Source organism: Anastrepha obliqua, chromosome 4 (assembly GCF_027943255.1).
Source record: "Anastrepha obliqua isolate idAnaObli1 chromosome 4, idAnaObli1_1.0, whole genome shotgun sequence".
Classification (NCBI taxonomy): Eukaryota; Metazoa; Arthropoda; class Insecta; order Diptera; family Tephritidae; genus Anastrepha; species Anastrepha obliqua.
The window spans coordinates 98,603,977-98,625,667 of record NC_072895.1 but is presented as its reverse complement, the minus strand read 5'-3'; the positions used below and the strand labels follow the sequence as shown (position 1 = coordinate 98,625,667).

Here is a 21,691-nt window from a genome sequence, read left to right as displayed (position 1 = left end):
ATAATTTAATTTTTTATTTCTATATATTTTTGGTGTTATTTTTATAGTCAGTGAGTCAAAAGTCATAAACGGTTTAAGTGAACTTCATTGCATACGCTTTTGGAGCGCCCTTTATGCGTACTCAAAAAGACATCAGTGAGTATTGCATGCCAGGAATGTTTCATTAGTGGCCTGCAATTTTCATTTGCTACGAAACGAGTAAAGGATATACACATAAAATGCCAAATTACTGCCTCAGCTGTTGTGCCATTGAAACACTAATTACCTGCTGCCGGATGGACGATCGCTCGGTGGGTATGTCGGTCTGTCGCTGGTCTATCTGGAACGTTGGTAAGTATCCTGGCTGTTTTCAAATAATTTTAAACCTACCTGCCGTCACACCGCTTACTCCTAGACAACACGAACTCATTTCATATCATTGCAGCAACTTCACTTCAACAATCCACTCCCAGCTTTTCCATATAAAAAAAAAAAACTTCATGTTTGGCTCTAAGGAAACCATTGTTTTTCTCTTGTGTGTTGTGAGTAGCAAGAACATCAGCAGCCCCCCTGCCATTACCTGCAATGTAAACCACTGCAACGATAATTGCTGAAACATGAGCGTGGAGAATGCTCGCAATCACATAACAACAATGAAAGCGAAAATCATGAAAAGTTGTTTTAAACCAAAAGTGTGCAGACATTGTGGCAACATTTTGAAGAATTGTACGTACGGAGGCATGCCGGCAGTGAAGATTGTTGTGGCAAGGACGTATATTTGTTTTTTTGGATGAGTTGAGCTTGAAGAATGCGATGGCTGGTGGTGGAAACAGATACTCGTATGTAAGTATTACAATGGCAATGGTTAATTGCTATTTCTACTAGAGGATAAGGCGACGCTGGAAAATGTTATTAGAGATGTGGGTTGCGCTTGTGTTGCATGCGTGTTCGCTTCCTCTACAAACCACTGGGTAGCCTGGCCGTTCATGTTAACAATAATTGATGTAGCAACAGCAATTCTGTTTATTTTACACTTTACCCCCTTTTTCCTTATATGCGGATCAATTTCCTTCTGCTTACTTTATCATTTCCACTTATTCCCTTTCTGTTGCATCCCCGTCGTTTATTGTGCGTCAGGTGTTAAACATTATGGGGGCTACCCTCGCTTTCCGGACAAATGGTGCGTCATCAAGATTTGGTTCATAGACAGGTGAGATTGTGTGCATTACAGTGTGTGTGTGTGTGTTTTCATGATAGGCAAATATTTGCTTTGCATGCCGGTTTGCTTATTTATTGCACAATGACGGCTGGGGTCGCATGAACAATGGCAAGTATAAGAGGATCTTGCAATATACGTCTATGTTAGTACCTATAGGGTTTTCTAAGAGGGACGAGTCGTCGTTACTAATTATTCAGCCAGTGGTTTGAAATCATCATGGCCAGTTACACCATTGAGCTGCGCGTGCAAATGAGCGATTCCATGTCAAGAGATTCAAGTATTTTAGACATTGCCTCCAATTTTGCTAAAAATTGGTTTATTTGCAGGCTTGAGTATAAAAAGAAGTAAACAGCAAAAGTTTTGAAAAAATTTAGTAATTTAAAGGTTTATTCAGTATTGAAATTTTGATATAGAGTTTCATAAAAAAATATTTTCGCTTCTTTTTCACATTTTTATATATCCTTTTTTCTCTACTAATATTTTAAGATTACACATCTTTTTTGAAAACATTTTGTTTAAAAAAATGTGTTTTTTTTATCAACGTTTTTTGATATTTTTTTTGTCATTTTTGAAAAAAAGTGAACGTTTCGATGTGCATTTTGCTAAGGGTTCTATTATTTTTCGCGGTGGTGGCGTTATTTGGTAGCCGCGATCGTGCGATTTTTTCACATTGTAATATTTTGGTGGGTCTTTTGGAAGACGCAGCTTTATGCCAATAAATCGAAATCGATAGAGGCCAGCAAAGTCAAAATAACCCAGAATATTACTTATAACCAGTCATAACTACTAAAGGGTGTTTTTTTAGAGTCAACATAACCCAGACTATTGCTTAAATTCAGCCATAACTATTATAGGGTGTTTTTTAGAGCTTGAAAACTTAAAATTATAACAGAAAACAGAAATGTTATTGGAAAGCATTTTTTTATTATAATCTGGTAGATAATTTCATGACACTTTTTTTTTTTTTTTGTGTTTTGATATCCTATCCGGCATATATCCACCGCATCTACGAGGATGTAATTCAATCGATCAGTGCAATTTTTGACTACTTTTTCAAATAAAGCTAAATAATAAATCTAAATGAGACAAATCAGCAAAAATGTGACGCGAAGTCACTTGGCTTCAATTCTTGCACGAGCTGTATTTTATAGGCACCTAAGCCAAGAGCATTACTTAAAATTTTCCACGTAGCCGTAGGAGAAAGGCGAACACGCTAAGAATGACGACAAATGGGCATTGCGGCGTCTTCCTTAACACTTCGTTCTATGAACTGCGCAAACTGATCTATTTTTTCCATATTTAATTTTTCACAATTTGGAAGCCTCATTTTGGCGTTAAATGATTCATGATGACTTGCCGAACCTTATATATATATATAATTGGCGCATACACCCTTTTTTTGGGTGTTTGGCCGAGCTTCTCCTCCTATTTGCGTTGTTCCACAAATGGAGGGACCTACAGTTTCAAGCCGACTCCGAACGGCAGATATTTTAATGAGGAGCTTTTTCATGGCAGAAATACACTCGGAGGTTTACCATTGCCTGCCGAGGGGTGAGCGCTATTAGAAAATTGTTTTTCTTAATTTTGGTGTTTCACCGAGATTCGAATCTACGTTCTCTCTGTGAATTCCAAATGGTAGTCACGCACCTACACATGCGTCTTTTTTTTTGTTTTTGCCGAACCTTACCGAACGGAAATGTCAACACAGTTTGCCATTCTCAGTTGTAAAGCCATAGTTAGCGATAGCCTTCATGCCGCTAAAAAGACACTCGATGCTGTACACGGCAAACTGGTACAACAACCTTTTGTTCAAAACTGTTTTTTGTTCATATATTAAATGGTGATTATTTTTTTTAGAAAAATATAGTTTATTGTCTACAAAAATCATATAAATCCATTAAAGTTTCTAAAAAAATTTTCGGTATGCAGTTTCAAAGTTCATTAAATTTTAGTAACTACAATAAAGTGAAGGTGTGAAGTTGCTAGAAAAATCCGACTGATTTTTTATATTTCTTTTCCTTGGCGTTGTTGCCTATTTTCTCTATATAAGGGAGAATCACTGATTTATAAGTGCACTAAATCCACATTTAAGGTTGCTGAAGTCGGTATTATAGTTTGTGGAGCAGGGAAATTATAAAATTAAAAATTAAAGCTAGAAAGAAAAGTAAGCGCCAATGTTTACTTAAAACCCCTTAAAGAGGTTGCAATATCTGAAGGAAGAAGGCGGATTGGTAGCAATTTTATGCTACAATGATCCACACCACAAAAATAAGGAAGTACTTAGAGGAAAAAAATGTAGCTATTTTGAAATGACCTCCGGAAAGTTCATACCTATATTTAACCCTATTGAAACCGCTAAAACTAAAACTGCGCATCGTAAATAAACACCTCAAAACATGAACGAATTAAAGAAAAGTAAGCAAAGTTTATACCAAAAGTAAATTTTAATATTTAAAATAATTTAATTATTGCTTTTATGGAAAAAATTAAGCTAATAGGACTATGAACAAGTTCGTGCGGTTTTACAACAGATGGCGTAACTTGATTATTATTCCATCGATCCACATTTCCAAACATTCATTGGAGAGCTACTGTCGTAAGGCACAAACGTCAGTATAAGTTTTTTATTTGAAGCGTAAACAACAATATTTTTACCACACTTGAAAATGTCGAATTTCGTGCCAAATAATGTGTTTTTGCGGGGAATTCTTCTTCATTATTTTAATATGAAGAAAAAAGCAGCCGAAAGTCATCGTATCTTGGTGGAAGTTTATGGTGAGCATGCTCTAGCTGAGCGAACGTGCCAGAAGTGGTTTGCACGCTTTAAAAGTGGTGATTTTGGCTTGGAAGACGAAGAACGCGAGGGTGCGCCGCCAAAGTTCATGGATACCGAATTGGAGGAATTGCTCGATCAAGATCCGGCTCAAACGCAAGAAGAGGTTGCAAAAACTTTGGGAGTTGATCAATCAACCATTTCCAAACGTTTAAAAGCCATGGGAATGATCCGAAAGGTAGGCCATTGGGTGCCGTATGAATTGAAGCCAAGAGACGTTGAACGCCGTTTTATGGCATGCGAACAACTGCTTCAACGGCACAAAAGAAAGGGTTTTTTGCATCGAATTGTGACTGGCGATGAAAAGTGGGTCCATTACGACAATCCAAAACGTCGGGCAACGTATGGATACCCTGGCCATGCTTCAACATCGACGTCGGCGCAGAATATTCATGGCCTGAAGGTTATGCTGTGTATCTGGTGGGACCAGCTGGGTGTTGTGTATTATGAGCTACTGAAACCGAATGAAACGATTACGGGGGATGTCTACCGACGACAATTGATGCGTTTGAGCCGAGCACTGCGAGAAAAACGGCCGCAATACGCCGATAGACACGACAAAGTTATTTTGCAACATGACAATGCTCGGCCACATGTTGCACAAGTGGTCAAAACATACTTAGAAACGCTCAAATGGGATGTCCTACCCCACCCGCCGTATAGTCCAGACCTTGCGCCATCCGATTACTATCTCTTCCGATCGATGCAACATGGCCTGGCTGACCAGCACTTCCGTAATTACGATGAAGTCAAAAAATGGATCGATTCGTGGATTGCGGCAAAACCGACCGAATTTTTCACAAAGGGAATCCGTGAATTGCCAGAAAGATGGGAAAAAGTAGTAGTAAGCGATGGACAATACTTTGAATATTAAATTTGTAACCATTTTACGTCAATAAAGTTTCAAATTTCGAAAAAAAAACGCACGAACTTATTCACTATTATAATTAAATGGTCAGGGGTCGGCTGGTCTTTAAATGTGATTTTAAAGAAAAGCCCCCATGTCAGATTCTTACAAAGCTTCAACTGCAAAAAAAATGACTTAGTGCAAAATATAAATCAAATTTTTCCATTTCTCCATTATCTTATCAGTTAGGTCAACATTTCTATAGTCTTTTTCACTTTCAAATATCAGATTTTGTGCAAAATAATTTCTGAAATGTAAATAAAAAACCAGTAAAGAACAGGAACCGAAACTAACACTTATTCCGAGCTTGCAAAAAGAAAACGTTGCCCGAATTCCTTTGTTGGGTATTTGGCCGAGTTTCTCCTCCTATTTGAGGTATGCATCAAAATGTTTCTCTATTATATGGGAGTTCTGACGAAAATTATTAGGAATTTTTCAAATTTTTGTATACAGTTTCAAATTTGAACTAATTTCGTTCAAGTTACGCCATGAGATGTACTTTAATATAAAAGCAATGAAAATGAAAAAAAGAAGAAAAATAGTCAAAACTGTTCCAAATATTGAGCTGCTATCGTTTTGTCGCAGGCTGTTGATACAGCAGTTATTGAAAATTTTGCGCTCGGATTCTTGCTACCGTTCGAAAGCGTGATGGGTACGAATATTTGCACGATGACATATTCTATACATAATGACAAACATTCATTAACACCTCACGAACAGCTCGTTTTATTCCACTTCGACACCGGCCTGCTCTTAATGGAAAACCCTATGTGTCGTAAGCTTTCATATTACATTAGATGGGAGTTTAAGTGAGTGCCAGTGAGCGCATACATGCAACTAATGCAATACCTATACACAACAACAACTACTTATATAACAGCCCCGCATATACATTAAGATATCAGATACTGCTAGTAGAATTAATTCGTATGCCTCGTCCCCACCATCTTGCAAACTAATGAGCTGTAAGCGAGTAAGCCTGTCAAATTTGAACTTCACCTCCAGATATTGACAGCTCTAGCGCAGAGTTAAATTTTAATGATACTACATTTCAAAGCCAAAGTTGAGAGGAGAAGAGGCGGGTAATTGTTTACTTAGCTTGACCATCTTGCTTTATTTACCCGAACTACAGCTGTAGAAAGATGCAGTAGCGCCCTTGGCAAGCAATTAGAATAAAATTTATGAAGAGTGCAGCAAGCAAATGAAACGATAATCGGGAGCAAGAGAGAAGTGTTGTGATGCTGGAATCACCGATCTGTAACTTCACGCCCGCTGAAAGAGAAACCGTGCTTCAGCAGACGCAGCACACGGCAATGAAAACTCAGGTTTGACCCCGCAGCACTCGTACCCTACCCATCTGTTGCCAGATCATTCGTTTGTGATCACCTTCAAGCCTGGACGGCAATCCAATCGGAAATAAAAATTAAAGGTAAGCCTAAGAATATACCGGAATACCATCATCATTAAGGATGCGTTGGCTCGTACGAGCTTGAGGACCCTGCTGGAGTAGTTTATTGAAGATGGTGGCGATTACATTGAATAACAACTTCACTAAGTATTTTCGTCGAGTTCATCTAAGGGTGAGCCCATGAAACGGGCTGTTTTCGTTGAGAAGTGGTTTCAGTGGGTATGTAAAGCGGTGATTAGTACCAGGCTGGGATTTTTCATATATCGGAAGAATAGTTAATATGTCGCGGACTATCTGGAATAAGTATGGAAATAAAAAGTAAGAAGTTTAACGCTTCGGCGCAGTAGTCGAATGAATTTCTGCATGCCCACCACTCGGTAGGGCTCAGGTTCTTACTGTGGGCATGAAACACCAAATGATAGAAGTTTTTTTTTTTCTAACAGTGGGCGTCCCTTGGTGGTTTGCGATAAGCCTCCGAGTATAAGTTTGTTATGAAAAGGCTCCTCATAAAAATCTAAGTGGCGTAAAACTGTAGGTTCCACCATTTGAAAAACAACATCTACCACAATTGCACAATGCATACCACAATTTGGAGGAGGAGCACCAAAAACACCCAACAAAGGATGTACGCACCATTTATATGTTAGTCGGAACGCAATTGTGTCAAAGTCACATGAGCTGGATTGGCAATTCGAGTTCTTCGTGAATAGTTGGTCCCCTATTATGGTATTCAAGGGAGTGGAATTTGAAGCGAACTGATTAATTATCTTTCAAAAGTAGTTTGCCGAGTTCAACGGTTGGTGCACGTACTGGTGAACCTCACCCAGGAGCAGCAGTGCCTCGTAGAGCCTACTTCTCTTGGGTTATTTCATAGCATTTTTTAACTGGCTGTTATTCTTCAGTATTCAGTGGATATTACATTGCATAACACCTATTGCGCTGCGCCCCACTGAATTTGGCCGCTGACATATATCCATTTCAGGATTATGAATTACTATTTGGGCGAAATATTGAAAAATTTCATAATAAGCACTTGTAAAAGTTACTAAAAACCCTGAAGCTTTAAACTACGATCACTTTCTCTTACTATGAGACTGTAACAAAATTAAATGTTTTAGAGGATGCTAGCAAAGGATATTCTAATTTCTTAATTTTTTTTTTTTTTTTTTTTTGTCGGAACAACTAGCAAGTGCAGCACTCAGACATTAATTGAGTCCATTGTACTACACTTGGATTCCCTTTTAATTTTCTTTAAATCTACCCGATCTCCGAAGAAATCTGAGTAAATCTTGTGGTGCCAAGGAGCCAAGATGGTCGCTTCTTAACACATCAGTGCCAAAGACCTCAAACCTGATTCGAGCGAAGGCGGGGCAGACACACAGGAAGTGGTCCGCCGTCTCATCCTCCTCTTCACAAGCTGGGCAGAGTACACTGTCTGAGATGCCCAACCTTTCCATGTGCTTTGCCCACAGAAAGTGGCCCGTCATCAGTCCAACCAGCCGTCTGCACTCCCCTCTGCTTAATGACAGAAGGGTTTGCGACAGTCGATCGGACATGACAGGTAACATCAGTTTTGTCCATCTGCAGCCTCTCTCAGCCTGCCAAGCTCGCTTGTGGGTAGTAGTTACCCATTTGCTAACCGTGGCCGTGATGGCCGCAGAGGGGAGTGGCAAAGCGGGCTCTGGGCCAAAGAAGTTGGCCTCAGAGCCCATCTTAGCTAAGGAGTCAGAGGTCTCGTTACCCGCGATACCCACGTGTCCCGGGACCCATGTTAGCATCAGGCTATTATGTCTGCCGACATAGTTCAGCCTGGATTTACAGGACTTCACTACCCCTGATGTGGTTTGAGGGCTGTCTAAGGCCATAAGCGCTGCTTGGCTGTCGCTGCAGACACATATGGATCTGCCTCTCCATCGTTTTTCCACAACAAAGTTCATAGCTTCTTGAACTGCATACACCTCCGCTTGAAACACAGATGCATGCATTCCAAGAGCAAAGTGCAGTTTTGTCCCGCTGGATTCCACGTAGACCCCAGAGCCGGAGCCATGCTCGGTCCTGGAGCCATCCGTAAAAATGCGAAAACAGTGTTTGCCGGGCTCATTTTCTGGGTCTCCCCACAACTGAGCCTCTGGTAGCACTACACTGTATCTCTTTTCAAGTACGACCCTTGATGGCATGGAGTCAAGGGGCATGGAGAGAATCGTTGGATCGATGTCCATGCCTTCTCTGTGTTCGAATGCCGGACAAGGGCCATACCAGTTCCCACTGTGTTTCAGTCTGCAGATGGCCTTCAAGGCCTCTCCTCCTTCTTCATAATCCTCGAACACTTTTTCTGTGTATCTCTCTATTTCTTACCTTATACGGTGAACGTTTGCGGAATATATGGCCAACATGTGAGCAGGGTATAATCTCCAATCTACCACCGCACATCCAGCTCTTGAATGACAATTCCAAATTCTCTCCACCCCAAATATCGAAGCCAGAGTCATAGGTGCCTAGACGTTCGAAGAACTCACGATCAATGGAGAAAAGGCCACCGGCCATGGTAGGTGAATAGACGGGCTCAGCGGTGTTCTGGAAGAGAGAAAAATTAAAAGTTTGTTAAAAAATGTTTTCTAAAAATAAATAAATCTATAATAAAACATTATGGAAAAGAAATTCTACAATCGTATAGATAAATGTGTCCATAATTATGAAAGTGGTCTAAGTCATATATTTCTTGCTTCGAGATATTTAATGAATTGCGTTTGAAGGAGTTAAAAAATATTTTTTTATTATGCGACATTTTAATTTATAATTTTCCTAGTCTTGATTAATGCAAATTTACATTCGTTATGATTTCAAACGAAAATGTTGTTTTTAAAGCTCTAATTGACTTAGACCATTTTCAAAATTAATTGAAAGTCCTATTAATGACTGAATGGAATACAGAACTATGAGTTTTATTTGAAATGATAACTTTAATGAAATAATTCATAACATTTATTATTTATTATTAAAAAGTAATCAATTCTTATCATTTTTCCTAGTTTTTAAGGGGAAAACCCACTGTAATTTTTCAAAAAAATCGCTTTTTTTGCATTTTCTTAAAGTAGATATATTCAAAAATATGTAAAAAAATTTTAACTCGAAATCTTGAAAACTGACGAAGTTATACTTTACATATCATTTCCATAATCGCTACTTAATACTGAGCGCTCTCACTGAGCGCCGCCAATGAAAACTTTAAACACTTTTTTCTCAAAACGACTTTTCTAAACAAGGGTGGACTCGATTTCTCGAAGACTTATGAACCGATTTAATGTTTTTTTTTTAATTTTTTTACATACCTATACTGGCTACAGTCGTACTCAGCCGTTTTTAAAAATTCCAAAAATTAATATTTTTTCAAGCCTTTCGAAAACAAAAAAGGGGTAAAAACACAAACACATTTTTTAAACCTTCACCATTTTATCAAAAAAAAAAATGAAAAAAAAAACCGCCACGTACGACAATAGCCATTGATGTATAGATTAAGAATTTTTTTTGGCTTTTTGCTTTCAGATGATTTTCCACCGCTGTGTCGTGGCCAGATTTCAGATTTTTGACCCCAAAATTTATTTTTTTTTTCAATTATTTTTAAATTCATATAGAAATTTTGAAATTAATAAACAAAAAAAAATTTGGTTTTTTGTATTCAGGTCACTGACTCCGATGCTACAATGCCCGCCGATTGAAAAGCCCCGCTGCGACCTTCCAGGAAGAATTGAGTGTACATCCGCCATTTGAAATGATTAAAAAAAAAAAAATGTGTATTACCATAATGTATCATATAAATAAACTGTATGCCAATTTTGAAAAAAATATATTGACTTATTAATTTTAAATAATTTTAATGAAAATCAGGGAAAATATGGCCGTTTACAGGTATCTGTCCCCTTAAATACATATAGTTGAAGATAACTTGGATATCAAATACATGATAAACTATTTTTTCTTTAATTTTGACTTAGACCACTTTCATAATTGTGGCCACAAATAATCTATATAAATCGATGAAAGTTACATGAGTTTTCTTGATTTTTTCTTCTTCTAAAAAAAGGAAATAAAGTATGAAAAATTCATTTCACATTACGTTGATGCTCTTTAATTCTTAATGAGTTTAAGTATTGAAAAGTCTGAAAAATATAGTCATCCGAATGTTTTCAAATGTAACCGCGAGTTTTTTTTTTAAATATCAGCTCTTTATTTGCTTCATATATGGGTCCTTTTTATACCTTTTAGAGAAAATTGAACATTTTATGCACATTAAACATTTAATGGGACCACTCTAAAACTATATTAATATTATTTAAAAAATTCCGAAATTTCGAGATCACATTAAAACTTACCGGAACTACACTAAAACCTAATTAATATTATTTATTAAAGAATCCCGATTTTCGTGATCAATAATAATCATCTCGAAATTTCGGGATCACATTCAAAAATTTAATGGGAGCAACCGAAACTTTATTTAAAAAAATTTTTTTCGATTTTCGGGATCAACAATCACCACTAATATTGCCACTCCCAACACTAAGCCCTACCGATACTTTATGTATTCCTATTCCTACCAAAGTGGGTCAAATTACCCGTCTTTAAAATGTTATATAATTATGTATATTACTAAGAAGTATATGTAATATTTCTCGGTAAAACAATTAACAAAAGAGGAGTGAACCTTGAAAAAATACACTCGATTTATTCTTTAATAAAATTCGTGAAGGCAAACGGCGATTTAATAAATTTATTTCTAAGAACTTCTGACAAAAGGCTTAAAACGGGCCAAGACAGTGTTAATATAATAAAATCCCGATATTCCGGTCTAACATTAAAAACTTACCGCGACTACACTAAAACTATATTAATATTACTAAAAAATATTCCAAATCGCGGCATCAACCATCCCCACTAATATTAGCATTCCTAATATAATCTACATTCATACATATGTATCTACATATGTACATATGTACCATATAATACACAGCAAACGGTATACTTGTCAGTAACTACATTTAATTATTTGATCTCAGCTGCGCACATAACCACAAAAGTTACACATGCATACATACACACATACATTTCAATAATTTCTGAGTATTCACCTTTCGAACCCGGCATTCGCGCGATTACGAGTAGTTGCATTCCATGCGCACGAATACAAAGTTTCTGTATCTGTATACACATATTTGTGTGGATGTATGTGTTCATAATTAGATGCTGGCGTGTACATACACGCGTATGTATGTATATGAATGTGTGGCTTTCAAGTTTACGTGAAATTAGTTTTGTTTTTATTTTCTCTCTGTGCAGGACAATTGAGTGGAACACCAGCGGTAGTATTTTAACTACAAAGGGGTTTATTGCTTTTGACGCACAACAAATGTGAGCTTGGAAATAAATTGAATCACATAAGAACATTTAATTTTTGTAATTGAAACAAAGCAGCATTAAGTTAATTGCACTGACATGAACAGGCAAGCGAATTACAAGCGCATAAGTGACGGAGCGAGAGCAAATGTGTGTGTAAGTAAAGAAGTGGAAGTGTGTGAGTGGGTGCTTGCAAGAGCATGGCAACCGCCATGGCTATTTGTTGTTGGTAGCGTACTTAATTTATATTTATGTCACAAATAACTGTTAGTTGAACAGACAAAAGTAAAATAGGTCAGTTCAGTTGGGAAAAATGGATATTTGGCTTGTTTGACGTAGTGGGCGTAGTGGTCTTGACGAAGGTCAGATCAGCAGGAGTTAGGAGAATCATGCGCTCAGTAGGCGAACTACATTGAACAAAAATCGCAAAGCTACAAAAATAGAATTAGAGAGGGACTTGGGATATGAAAATGCTGAGAATCAAACTGAACAATTTCATTTTCTAAAACGCAATAAGAGCTTCGAACTTGGAGAGGAAAAGTCTTGGTGATTCCAGCAAAAGCAGTTATACCTAGTTTCACGGTACATTGCATAACCAACACACTAAGGACAAATTTCATAAAATATATAGGATTTTTTGAGATTTTTATAGAAAGTAAAAATATCTTTTAATAGCACATGAACTGCTGCACCAACGTAGTACAGTATAACTCCTAGGAAAACCATATGTAAGGACTTTCGTCTCTTAGCACACAATGAAATTTTCTACGCAATAGTTTTGTGGAACTCTCTAACCCACCAACGGCCTTACAAATTTAATACTTTTTCAAAATGACCTACAGATTTAAGGATTATTGGATTAAAATATTCTGAAAAATATTTTTGTGGAACACGTTAACCCACCAACGACCGTAAAAATTTAATACTTTTTCAGTTTTTTATAAATAAGGATAAAAATTACCTGCAGATTTAAGGATTATTGGATTAAAATGTTCTGAAGAATATTTCTGTGGAACACTTTAACCCACCAACGACTGTAAAAATTTAATATTTTTTCAGATTTTAAAAAATAAGGGTCAAAATGACCTACAGATTTAAGAATTATTGGATTAAAATGTTCTGAAAAATATTTTTGTAGAGCACTTTAACCCTCCAACGACTATACAAATTTAATATTTTTAAAAATGAACGTCAAAATGACCTACACATTCTAGGAACATTGGATTCAAATATTCTGCGGAATATTTTTGTGGAACACTTTAACCCTCCAAGGATCCTAGAAATTTAATATTTTTCAGATTTTAAAAAATAAGGGTCAAAATGACCCACACGTTTCAGGAGTATTGCGCTAAAACATTATACAAAAGTATGCGCCATTCAATTTTATTCTAGAATCTTGAATATAATTTTACTTGTAAATGCCGTTTTATGGCAGTTTTTATTCAAATAATTTAGGTCAATTTGAGTTCAAGTTAGAAAAACTTCCACATGCTGCAAAAAAGAATTGCAACGTTTAGCTGCAAACGGGCAAGTGGTTCAATATTCTACAACTCTTCTTCATTCATGATGCCTTTACCGCATTATTGTATTTTTTCGTACCATTTTGATGCACAGCGTAATTTTTTTTATATTATTTTATATAATTTCAAGGCTTAATGCAAAAAAGTATGGATACTTGGAACTGCTAGCAGATATACCATGCACAAGCGCATGCAGCTCCAGCTGCATTTATATAAATAAATTATTGAAAATTACTATAAAATACAAGTAAACGCTAATATTGGCGCATTTTATGCCTTTATAACCTCACTGAAATTTTCTGTCCAATATTTTCGTAGAATATTTTAATTCTCAAATGCCCCACTTAAAAGGATTTTTGGACTTTTATTAAAAAAATGTCTGATTGACTCATAAAAATGGAAGCCTGAGCGTTAAAATGTTCGGAAAAAATCAGCCTCGTGAAATTCTTCTACAAACATTGACAAAATTTTATGAGCAACCGACTTGCAATTCTTTTTTTTTTCGTAATACAAAGGATTCTATGAGCGAAATGTGGAAACGTAAATGAACGGCAAAAACAAAAAAAATTGGAACAAGTTGGATTGGTTTGGTTTGGCTCTACATGGCTCTGAGTTGACTACTACATGATGTGTATTATAAATCTTCCGACATGGTGATTAATTATGCGCCACCTTGTCTATATTTTTCTGTAAATTTTTCTTGCCTACAAAAAAATGCACATATTTTAATGTCAAAAATCTATCTATTAAGTATAATATAATATAACAAAAAAAAAAAAAAAATTTAGCCGAATAATCAGCCTTTCATATGGTGCAAACGATTTTTCGATGTTTTTTATGAACAAAAGTTTATATTGTAAAATCCTTACGTAACTCGTATTGCCCCACCCTACACCTACGACCACTAGCGCTTTTGAAACTAAATCACGAATGTTACTATGGACATTTTTTCTGTATTAGGGTAAACTAATAAATTATAATTTAGTTTAGATATTTTTGTTGTTAAACTTTTTCACACTTCCCATCTTCTCCTCCTCGCCTCGTTTTCATTTTCTTGCTTCTGCTTTCTCTACCGCATTTTGCATTTTCAAATATATAATTTGCTAAATCTCATACATTTTCGCTCTACAAATAATGCCGTCTGAGCGTAAAAGAAGTGGAGGAAACGTTGCAAACTGGGTGCCAGACAAGTGTCACTTGACCCACAATGTCTTCTGTAACTGTCCACTTTCCCAACTTTTGCTTTACGTGGTCGACAGCACTTCCGCACCGGATTTATTTGTGAGGAAGCTTTAGTCAAAAAAGCGGTAACAAAAGCGAAATCATGAAAAAAAAACGAGAAAGTAAAAGTGCTAACCACCGTCAACGACGGAAGCGTTTATTTGCGCATGGAAAAATTTAGCGCTTTGAGGGTTCGTCCAAATAAAAACAGAAGTAATATAGAGAAGAAAATTTTTCTTGTTTTCACAAATATTTACGCTTTTTGTGGCTTTCCAGTTAACTGTGTATGTATGTATATGTGTGTGGTTCTGCTTAGTAGGTGGTTGTAGTTTCTTCGACTCTGCTGGGAATTTGGTTTTTCTCCTGTCCTTGGCTTATTTTTTTTTTCAGTTGATGCGATGTGGATACATTAACTGCCATTTGAGGAACTAAATCGACTATTTTTACCTCTCCATTTTCAGTCGATTTGCTCTTCTCAAGGTAAAAAGGAGAGTTAGCAGATGCAGTGATGCGAGGTACGGCTGTTAAGTAACGCGATTGACTCTGTAGAATGACTATTTTATCACCTTGAATATACACCAGACCGGATCGTGCGCTACAAGAACAAAAAAGGTCCAAAAGATCGAATGAGCAGGAAGTCTTAGTATCATTTCATGTGTAACGATAACGCAAGACAAGAAGTCGCCTAGCGGATAATGCCAGTCGAATATTCGTCTGATTTGCTGCATTTGCTAGGTTAGAGACAAGCAAATTCGAACAAATTCGAGCAGTGAAAGAGAAAGCGACATGCGCCCCAAATAGAAAGACTTCCGGCGCCTTTTAGAGCAATGGAAAATTAGCAGTAAGCGTATTAGGGATAGAAGAAAGGTGTGTGTATTAATCTTCATAATTTTATTATGAAAATATTTCATTATCCCAAAAACCCATGAAAATATGAAACTTCATGCAAATTAAAAAAACTTGTATCTGTTTTATTAAAATTTCCCAAAAAATTTAGAGTGTACAGTTTTATAACCCATTGATTTTTATAATGACAAAGTGCAAGTTTGAAGTGGCTCAAAAATTGCGTTGAGTTTGGGTGATTTTTTTTGCCGATGGTATTGGGCATTTTCTTCCATTTATAAAACATGCCAAGCACTCGTTATATCAAAAAAATGCGCAAGACCATCAGCAAAAAAAAGAAACCAAAAATAATAAATTAAGATTTAAATACTATACACTAAAATGACATACTAGAAAATTGCTAATTGCTAAACTAGGCGAAGGCGAAGGCGAAAACGAATGCCTGCACAAGAAAATAAAATATTTAGGCAGTTGACGCGCAGTAATAACCTTTTCCCACAGTTATAACCTAATCTCCATTTCTTAAGTAATAAGCTTCCAAGAAACGTTTGCAGTAATCAGAAGTTAAGTAACTTTCTTTTTGGCGGCGTCTAACTCATCAACTTCTAGAAAAGAACTAAATTTTCTGATATTTGGCAGGTGTTGACTGGCGAATGAGAGAGAAACAGAGAGACTAGAAAATGCGAAGTGGCTTACCAAAGCGACCATTCACAACAGGGAAAGTAGAAAAATTAGTTCCAAATATGCCAATGAAGATGATTTGTTAAAAATTGTATTACTTGCAACGGATTCTCAAATGTGATTTGTAGGTCCATTGAACAAAAAAAAAAAAACAAAAAAAAGACAACTAGTTCTATAAGCCAATAATGCTTTGAAATTATTAAAATCACCTAAATTGGAATGTGAATTATAGAATTAAATTAAATTTAAGGGGGGAGCCTGGTTCTGCCTGGTCTAAAAATTACATCTCTTTGCGATTTTTTTTAAGGAAAAAATTAATTTAGCACTACAAAGTTTTTTCTATCTTTTAATGAACATTTAAAAAGTATAAAAAATTTTTGTACTGGTTAAAATAAGTTGAAAAAAATCTTCAACATAGAAATTAGTAGAGCGCTGCAACGCTGGAGTTTCCAACTGGCATACAAGATACAGCTCGTAATTATTATCTAAAGCAAACAATTCAAATGGATTTTTAATTATCATGATTTTTTATTCTAGATGAACTAAGAAAACTGAGAGAAATTCCAAAATTTCAACTTTTTGGAGGTTTTAAAGAAAAAAATGCCTTTCTATAAAAAAAAAATTCACTTCAACTTGGTATAAAAATCTTGAAAATTTTTTTTTATCTATTTTGTTAGTTCAAATAGAAGAGAATTTAATACTGTAGGGAACAAACTATGATTCATTTCAAAAGAAATCATAAAAATGAAAAGTCGAGAAAAGAAGATTAAGTTTGTACTATAGCTGTCCGGTCACAGCGTAACTACCTAACGCTCGCCTACCTTTGGCTTTGTATCTACGGAAATATTGAGAATTAGGCTCTGTAACTTTGTGTGAATATTCTGAAATATATTAGGAATCGCTTAAAACGAAAAAAAAAATTGATTTTTTTGACCTTATAAACCAGGCTCCCCCCTTAAATTTTAGAAAATTATAGAAAAAAATCTTTAGCTTGCAATCAAGCACTCATACACAAATATGTTGTGTAGCTACTAAAACCAAATATTTAAAAAAAAATATTTTTAACAATTTTTGTTTTGGCTGCTTTTTCATTTCATAACTGACACCTGACACCCAAGGATCAGTTCTGGGTCCACTGCTACGGAACTTAATGTATGACGGGGTTCTAAGACTGGATATGCCCCCTAGAACTAAAGTCACTGGATTCGCGGATGGCATCGCGGTGGTAATGGTAACAAAGCAAATCCACGAATTTGAGAGGATCGCCTGCGAATCAGTAACCAAGATCAAGGCTTGGCTAAGGTCTATGAAGTTGGAATTAGCTGAGCATAAGACCGATGTAGCCCTAATAAGCAGCACAAAGATAAATGTAAATGTTGCGACTGTGACTATTAGTTTAAAACACGCTATTAAATACCTAGGTGTGATGGTTGATAGCCGTTTAAACTTCAAAACGCACCTGGAATATGCTGGGAAGAAGACAGTCCTGTCTGTCGCGAATCATGCCAAACAATGGCGGACCTAGCCACAGCAAAGGAATACTATATAGCCGGGTAGTTAGCTCGGTTCTTTTGTATGCCGCACCGCTTTGGGCTGATGCACTGAACTTAAATAGCTTCACACAAAAACTGACAGTCATCTATCGGCTAAGCGCTTTGCGGACTATCTGCGGCTATCGTATATTTTCGGACGATGCTTCCTTCGTTATAGCAGGACTAGTCCCCGTAGACATTTTGGCGAAACAAATGCAGGGAGTGTATATAAGGCTATCTGAACACGATGGTAGAGCAAGTCGTAAAACTATTGCTGAAGAAGAAAGGCGTCGTTCGATCGCCCACTGGCAAGACCGGTGGAACAGATCACCGAAAGGTAGATGGATAAATGGGCTAATACCCATTCTTACGATGTGATTAGAAAGGAACCATGGGGAAACAAACTTCCACCTAACCCAATTCCATTCAGGGTAGGCAGTATTTCGAAAATATCTCCATAGATGCGGCCATAACAGTTCCCCGAACTGCGCAATCTGCACGAATGAAGAAGAAGACGCTGATCACGTCTTGTTCCAATGACCACGCTATGCTTCCGAAACCTGTGGTATATTAAACGGAGAAGATATTATAGATTGTATGCTAAAATCGAGTGATAACTGGAAGCGAATCTGCGCGGATGCAAAATATAATCTATCCACAATGATCTAAAACGCGCGGAGGTTCGTAGACGAGATAACTAGCAGCCTATGAGCTAACCAGCCCTGTGAGGTAATTCCTTTTTGGACAGTTCCACGGGAAGAGTGGTAGATAGTGGAGAGGTGTTTAGTACGTAGGTGTAGCTGTGAGGCTACAAGTCGTGCATACTGCTGTGACGGTATAGCAGTACTCATGAGAGTTCCCTCTTCACGGGCGTCATACCGAAAAAAAACCTGTGCTCATGACTGTACCCTTATTTAAAATATTAACTAAAGAAATACAAATAAATTAAATGAAAAATAAAACAAATACATACAATTTTGAATTAAGCTCACTAAAAAATAAGTGCAATGAAACTAAAGAACTTTCCAGTAAGTAATTTCGTACCCCTAAAAGTTGAAAAATTTATCACTGTGCGCCGAACCAAAAAACTATACCTAGTGATTGTTTTTCGGAGCAAAGAGGTATACTAGATTATCGTAGCTCCAAGTTTGGAAATTTTGTTGGTTTATAAGCCTCATCTCTGCGAATGGTTTCCTTCTCGAATGTTCGGCGCATAGACCACTAATTTTAATAATCAATTTCAATAATTTCAATGCGTTATTGAATTGGGTAGCACTTTGTGGCTAAATGAGGGTAGTAGAAAAGTATTCCCGTCACATTAAGCAAGTATATTTATTATATTATTATATAATTGGCGCGTACACTCTTTTTGGGTGTTTGGTCGAGCTCCTCCTCCTATTTGTGGTGTGGGCATCTTGATGTTGTTCCACAAATGGAGGGACCTACAGTTTTAAGCCGACTCCGAACGGCAGATATTTTTATGAGGAGCTTTTTCATGACAGAAATACACACGGAGGTTTGCCATTGCCTGCAGAGGGGCGACCGTTATTAAAAAAATGTTTTTCTTAATTTCGGTGTTTCACCGAGATTCGAACCGACGTTCTCTCTGTGAATTCCGAATGATAGTCACGCACCGACCCATTCGGCTACGGCGGCCGAATATTATTACAATATATATTTATTTTATTTTATTATAACGGGTGATCAATTAAGAGGAGTTTTTTTCATTTGCGTTTTTTTTACAGATCGCGCGCGAGTTGTGGCAAACTGTCATCGTGGATTTGTTGAACAGCGTTTGGCATTTCATCATGGAAAGACTCACACCGCAACAACGTCTACAAATTATTCAACTGTATTATGAAAATCAGCGTTCTATGACAAATGTTTTTCGTGCGCTTAGACCGCATTATGGTCAACATAATCGGCCTGCCTTAAACACTATTCTTCATACCATCAACAAATTTGAATCCGAATATTCATTGGTGGATAATTCTCGACCGAATAGACCACATCCAGCAAGAAGCATTGAGAATATAGCGGCAGTAGCAGAGAGTGTACGTGAAAACCGCGATGAATCGATTCGGCACCGTTCTCAGCAACTTGGACTGTCGTATGGAACAACTTGGTCAATTTTACGGAAGGATCTTCATTTAAAAGCATACAAAATACAGCTCGTACAAGAACTAAAGCCAAATGACCTTCCTGCACGTCACCGTTTTGCTGGTTGGGCTCTTGAAAAGATTGAAGAAGATCCGCTGTTTTCGAGCAAAATTTTGTTCAGCGATGAGGCGCATTTCTGGCTCAATGGTTACGTCAATAAGCAAAATTGCCGTATTTGGGATGAAGAGCAACCAGAACAGGTTCAAGAGCTACCTTTACACCCAGAGAAAATAACGGTCTGGTGTGGCTTATGGACTGCTGGAATCATCGGTCCATATTTTTTCAAAAATGATGATGGCCGCAACGTAACTGTGAATGGTGCTCGCTACCGTACCATGATATCGGACTTTTTGCTACCTGAAATTGAATCTAATGATCTCTACGACATTTGGTTTCAACAAGACGGAGCCACTTGCCATACAGCTCGTGAAACAATGACTTTATTGAGAAGTCATTTCGGAGAGCAGCTGATTTCACGTTTAGGACCTGTGAGTTGGCCACCAAGATCTTGTGATATCACACCTTTGGACTTTTTTCTTTGGGGATTCGTGAAGTCCAAGGTCTATGCTGATAAACCAGCTACGATTGAAGCTCTGGAAGCCAACACTACGCGTGTTATTCACGACATAGTCGAAATGCTCGAACGAGTGATTGAAAATTGGACCTTCAGAATGGACCACCTTAAGCGTAGTTGCGGCCAACATTTGAATAAAGTCATATTCAAAAAGTAAATGTCAAAGAATGTCCTTTCAAATGATAAATAAAGGTTTTGAACATAATTTACATTTTTGTTTTTTTTTAACTATTGAAAAAAGCACCTCATGATTGATCACCCGTTATTATTAGACAATTTATTTTTTCCTTTACATCCTACTGAAGCAAAGGGCGTCTATGTGCAAAATGCGCCGCCATACTTGGCAGTAGCTCAGCATGCCTATCACTATATCTTTCACTAAAAATTCTTTTCGAAAATTTAATTCAAACCTGTTTTTATGTTTTCTGAGATTGCAATTTTACTAGAATCACAAAAAGTTTCGTTTATTTTTCTGCTATTTTTCAAAAATAGCTACAGGCTTGATTGAAGTTTTCCTCCACTCTTTTTCATTAGGAAAATTCAAGCTTATATAAGCATTGCAATTTTTTTCCAATAAAGTCTACTACTATCTACTCGTATAGTTGGATTTTGAGTGGAAAAAAATAGTTTGTTGTTTGAGTTTTTCTTCTGAGTTACACACTCATTGACTCACTCACACCCATACAGCGTACATTCACTGCACAGCGTAGTTTAGCATGAATTTTTGCTTGCCGGTTTTGGTAGTTTGCAAATTGCTTAACGATTTTGTTGTCATGGCAGGGAGCCAGGCAGCCAGTCATTATTCAGCGTGCTTGTGAACTATTCATACGACCAGCTGGCATATCACTTTCCGGTATTCTACATCCGCCATTTTGCAAATGTCTTTTTTTTTTGTATTTGTTTTGCAAAATCTCTTTTTTCGTAATTCATGTTTTTTGCGCCTACTATCCTTTGATTGCGAAGTTTTCCATGTGACCACTCGTGTGCATATGTATGAGTGTATATACTCAGCGCATCCAACGGCAAATACATTCTTGCACACTTTGTTGGTCACATGACGCTGCCATAGAGAAGAGGTCGCTATACACTATGGTCAGTTACATGAGTAATTTCAACGTCGGCCATGCAGTGTAAGTGTGTTGTGTGTTTTGCCATCACGCTTTTTGCGATTCAAGTACGCTTCCTCTCGACTCCCACTAAAGTTCATGCACATGACTGATTTAATGCCGGCCAGTCAGCCAGTCAGCCAGCTAGCCGGCCAGCCATATTTGAATGGCAGTTTATCTCAGTTGGATTTTGTGACTGACTGCTACACATGGCTGGCAGACAGTTGAGTGTTAGGATGTCATAGTTGTGTTGCAGGTTGGCCACTGCTGTCTGTGCAAAACCACCTATACTAGTTTAAGGTACCTACCACCGC

The 21,691-nt window shown here is 37.1% G+C and overlaps 1 protein-coding gene across 2 annotated transcripts in view; it reads right to left on the bottom strand.

Moving 5' to 3' along the window:
- The window catches only part of LOC129246129 (putative polypeptide N-acetylgalactosaminyltransferase 9), a 210,733-nt gene that overhangs the window by 29,116 nt on the left and 159,926 nt on the right, over window positions 1–21,691 (bottom strand). For both annotated transcript variants that reach the window (XM_054884690.1, XM_054884691.1), the window contains exon 7: window positions 8,702–8,920. In XM_054884690.1, coding sequence (XP_054740665.1) covers window positions 8,702–8,920 — 219 coding nt within the window. The remainder of the gene's footprint in view (window positions 1–8,701; window positions 8,921–21,691) is intronic.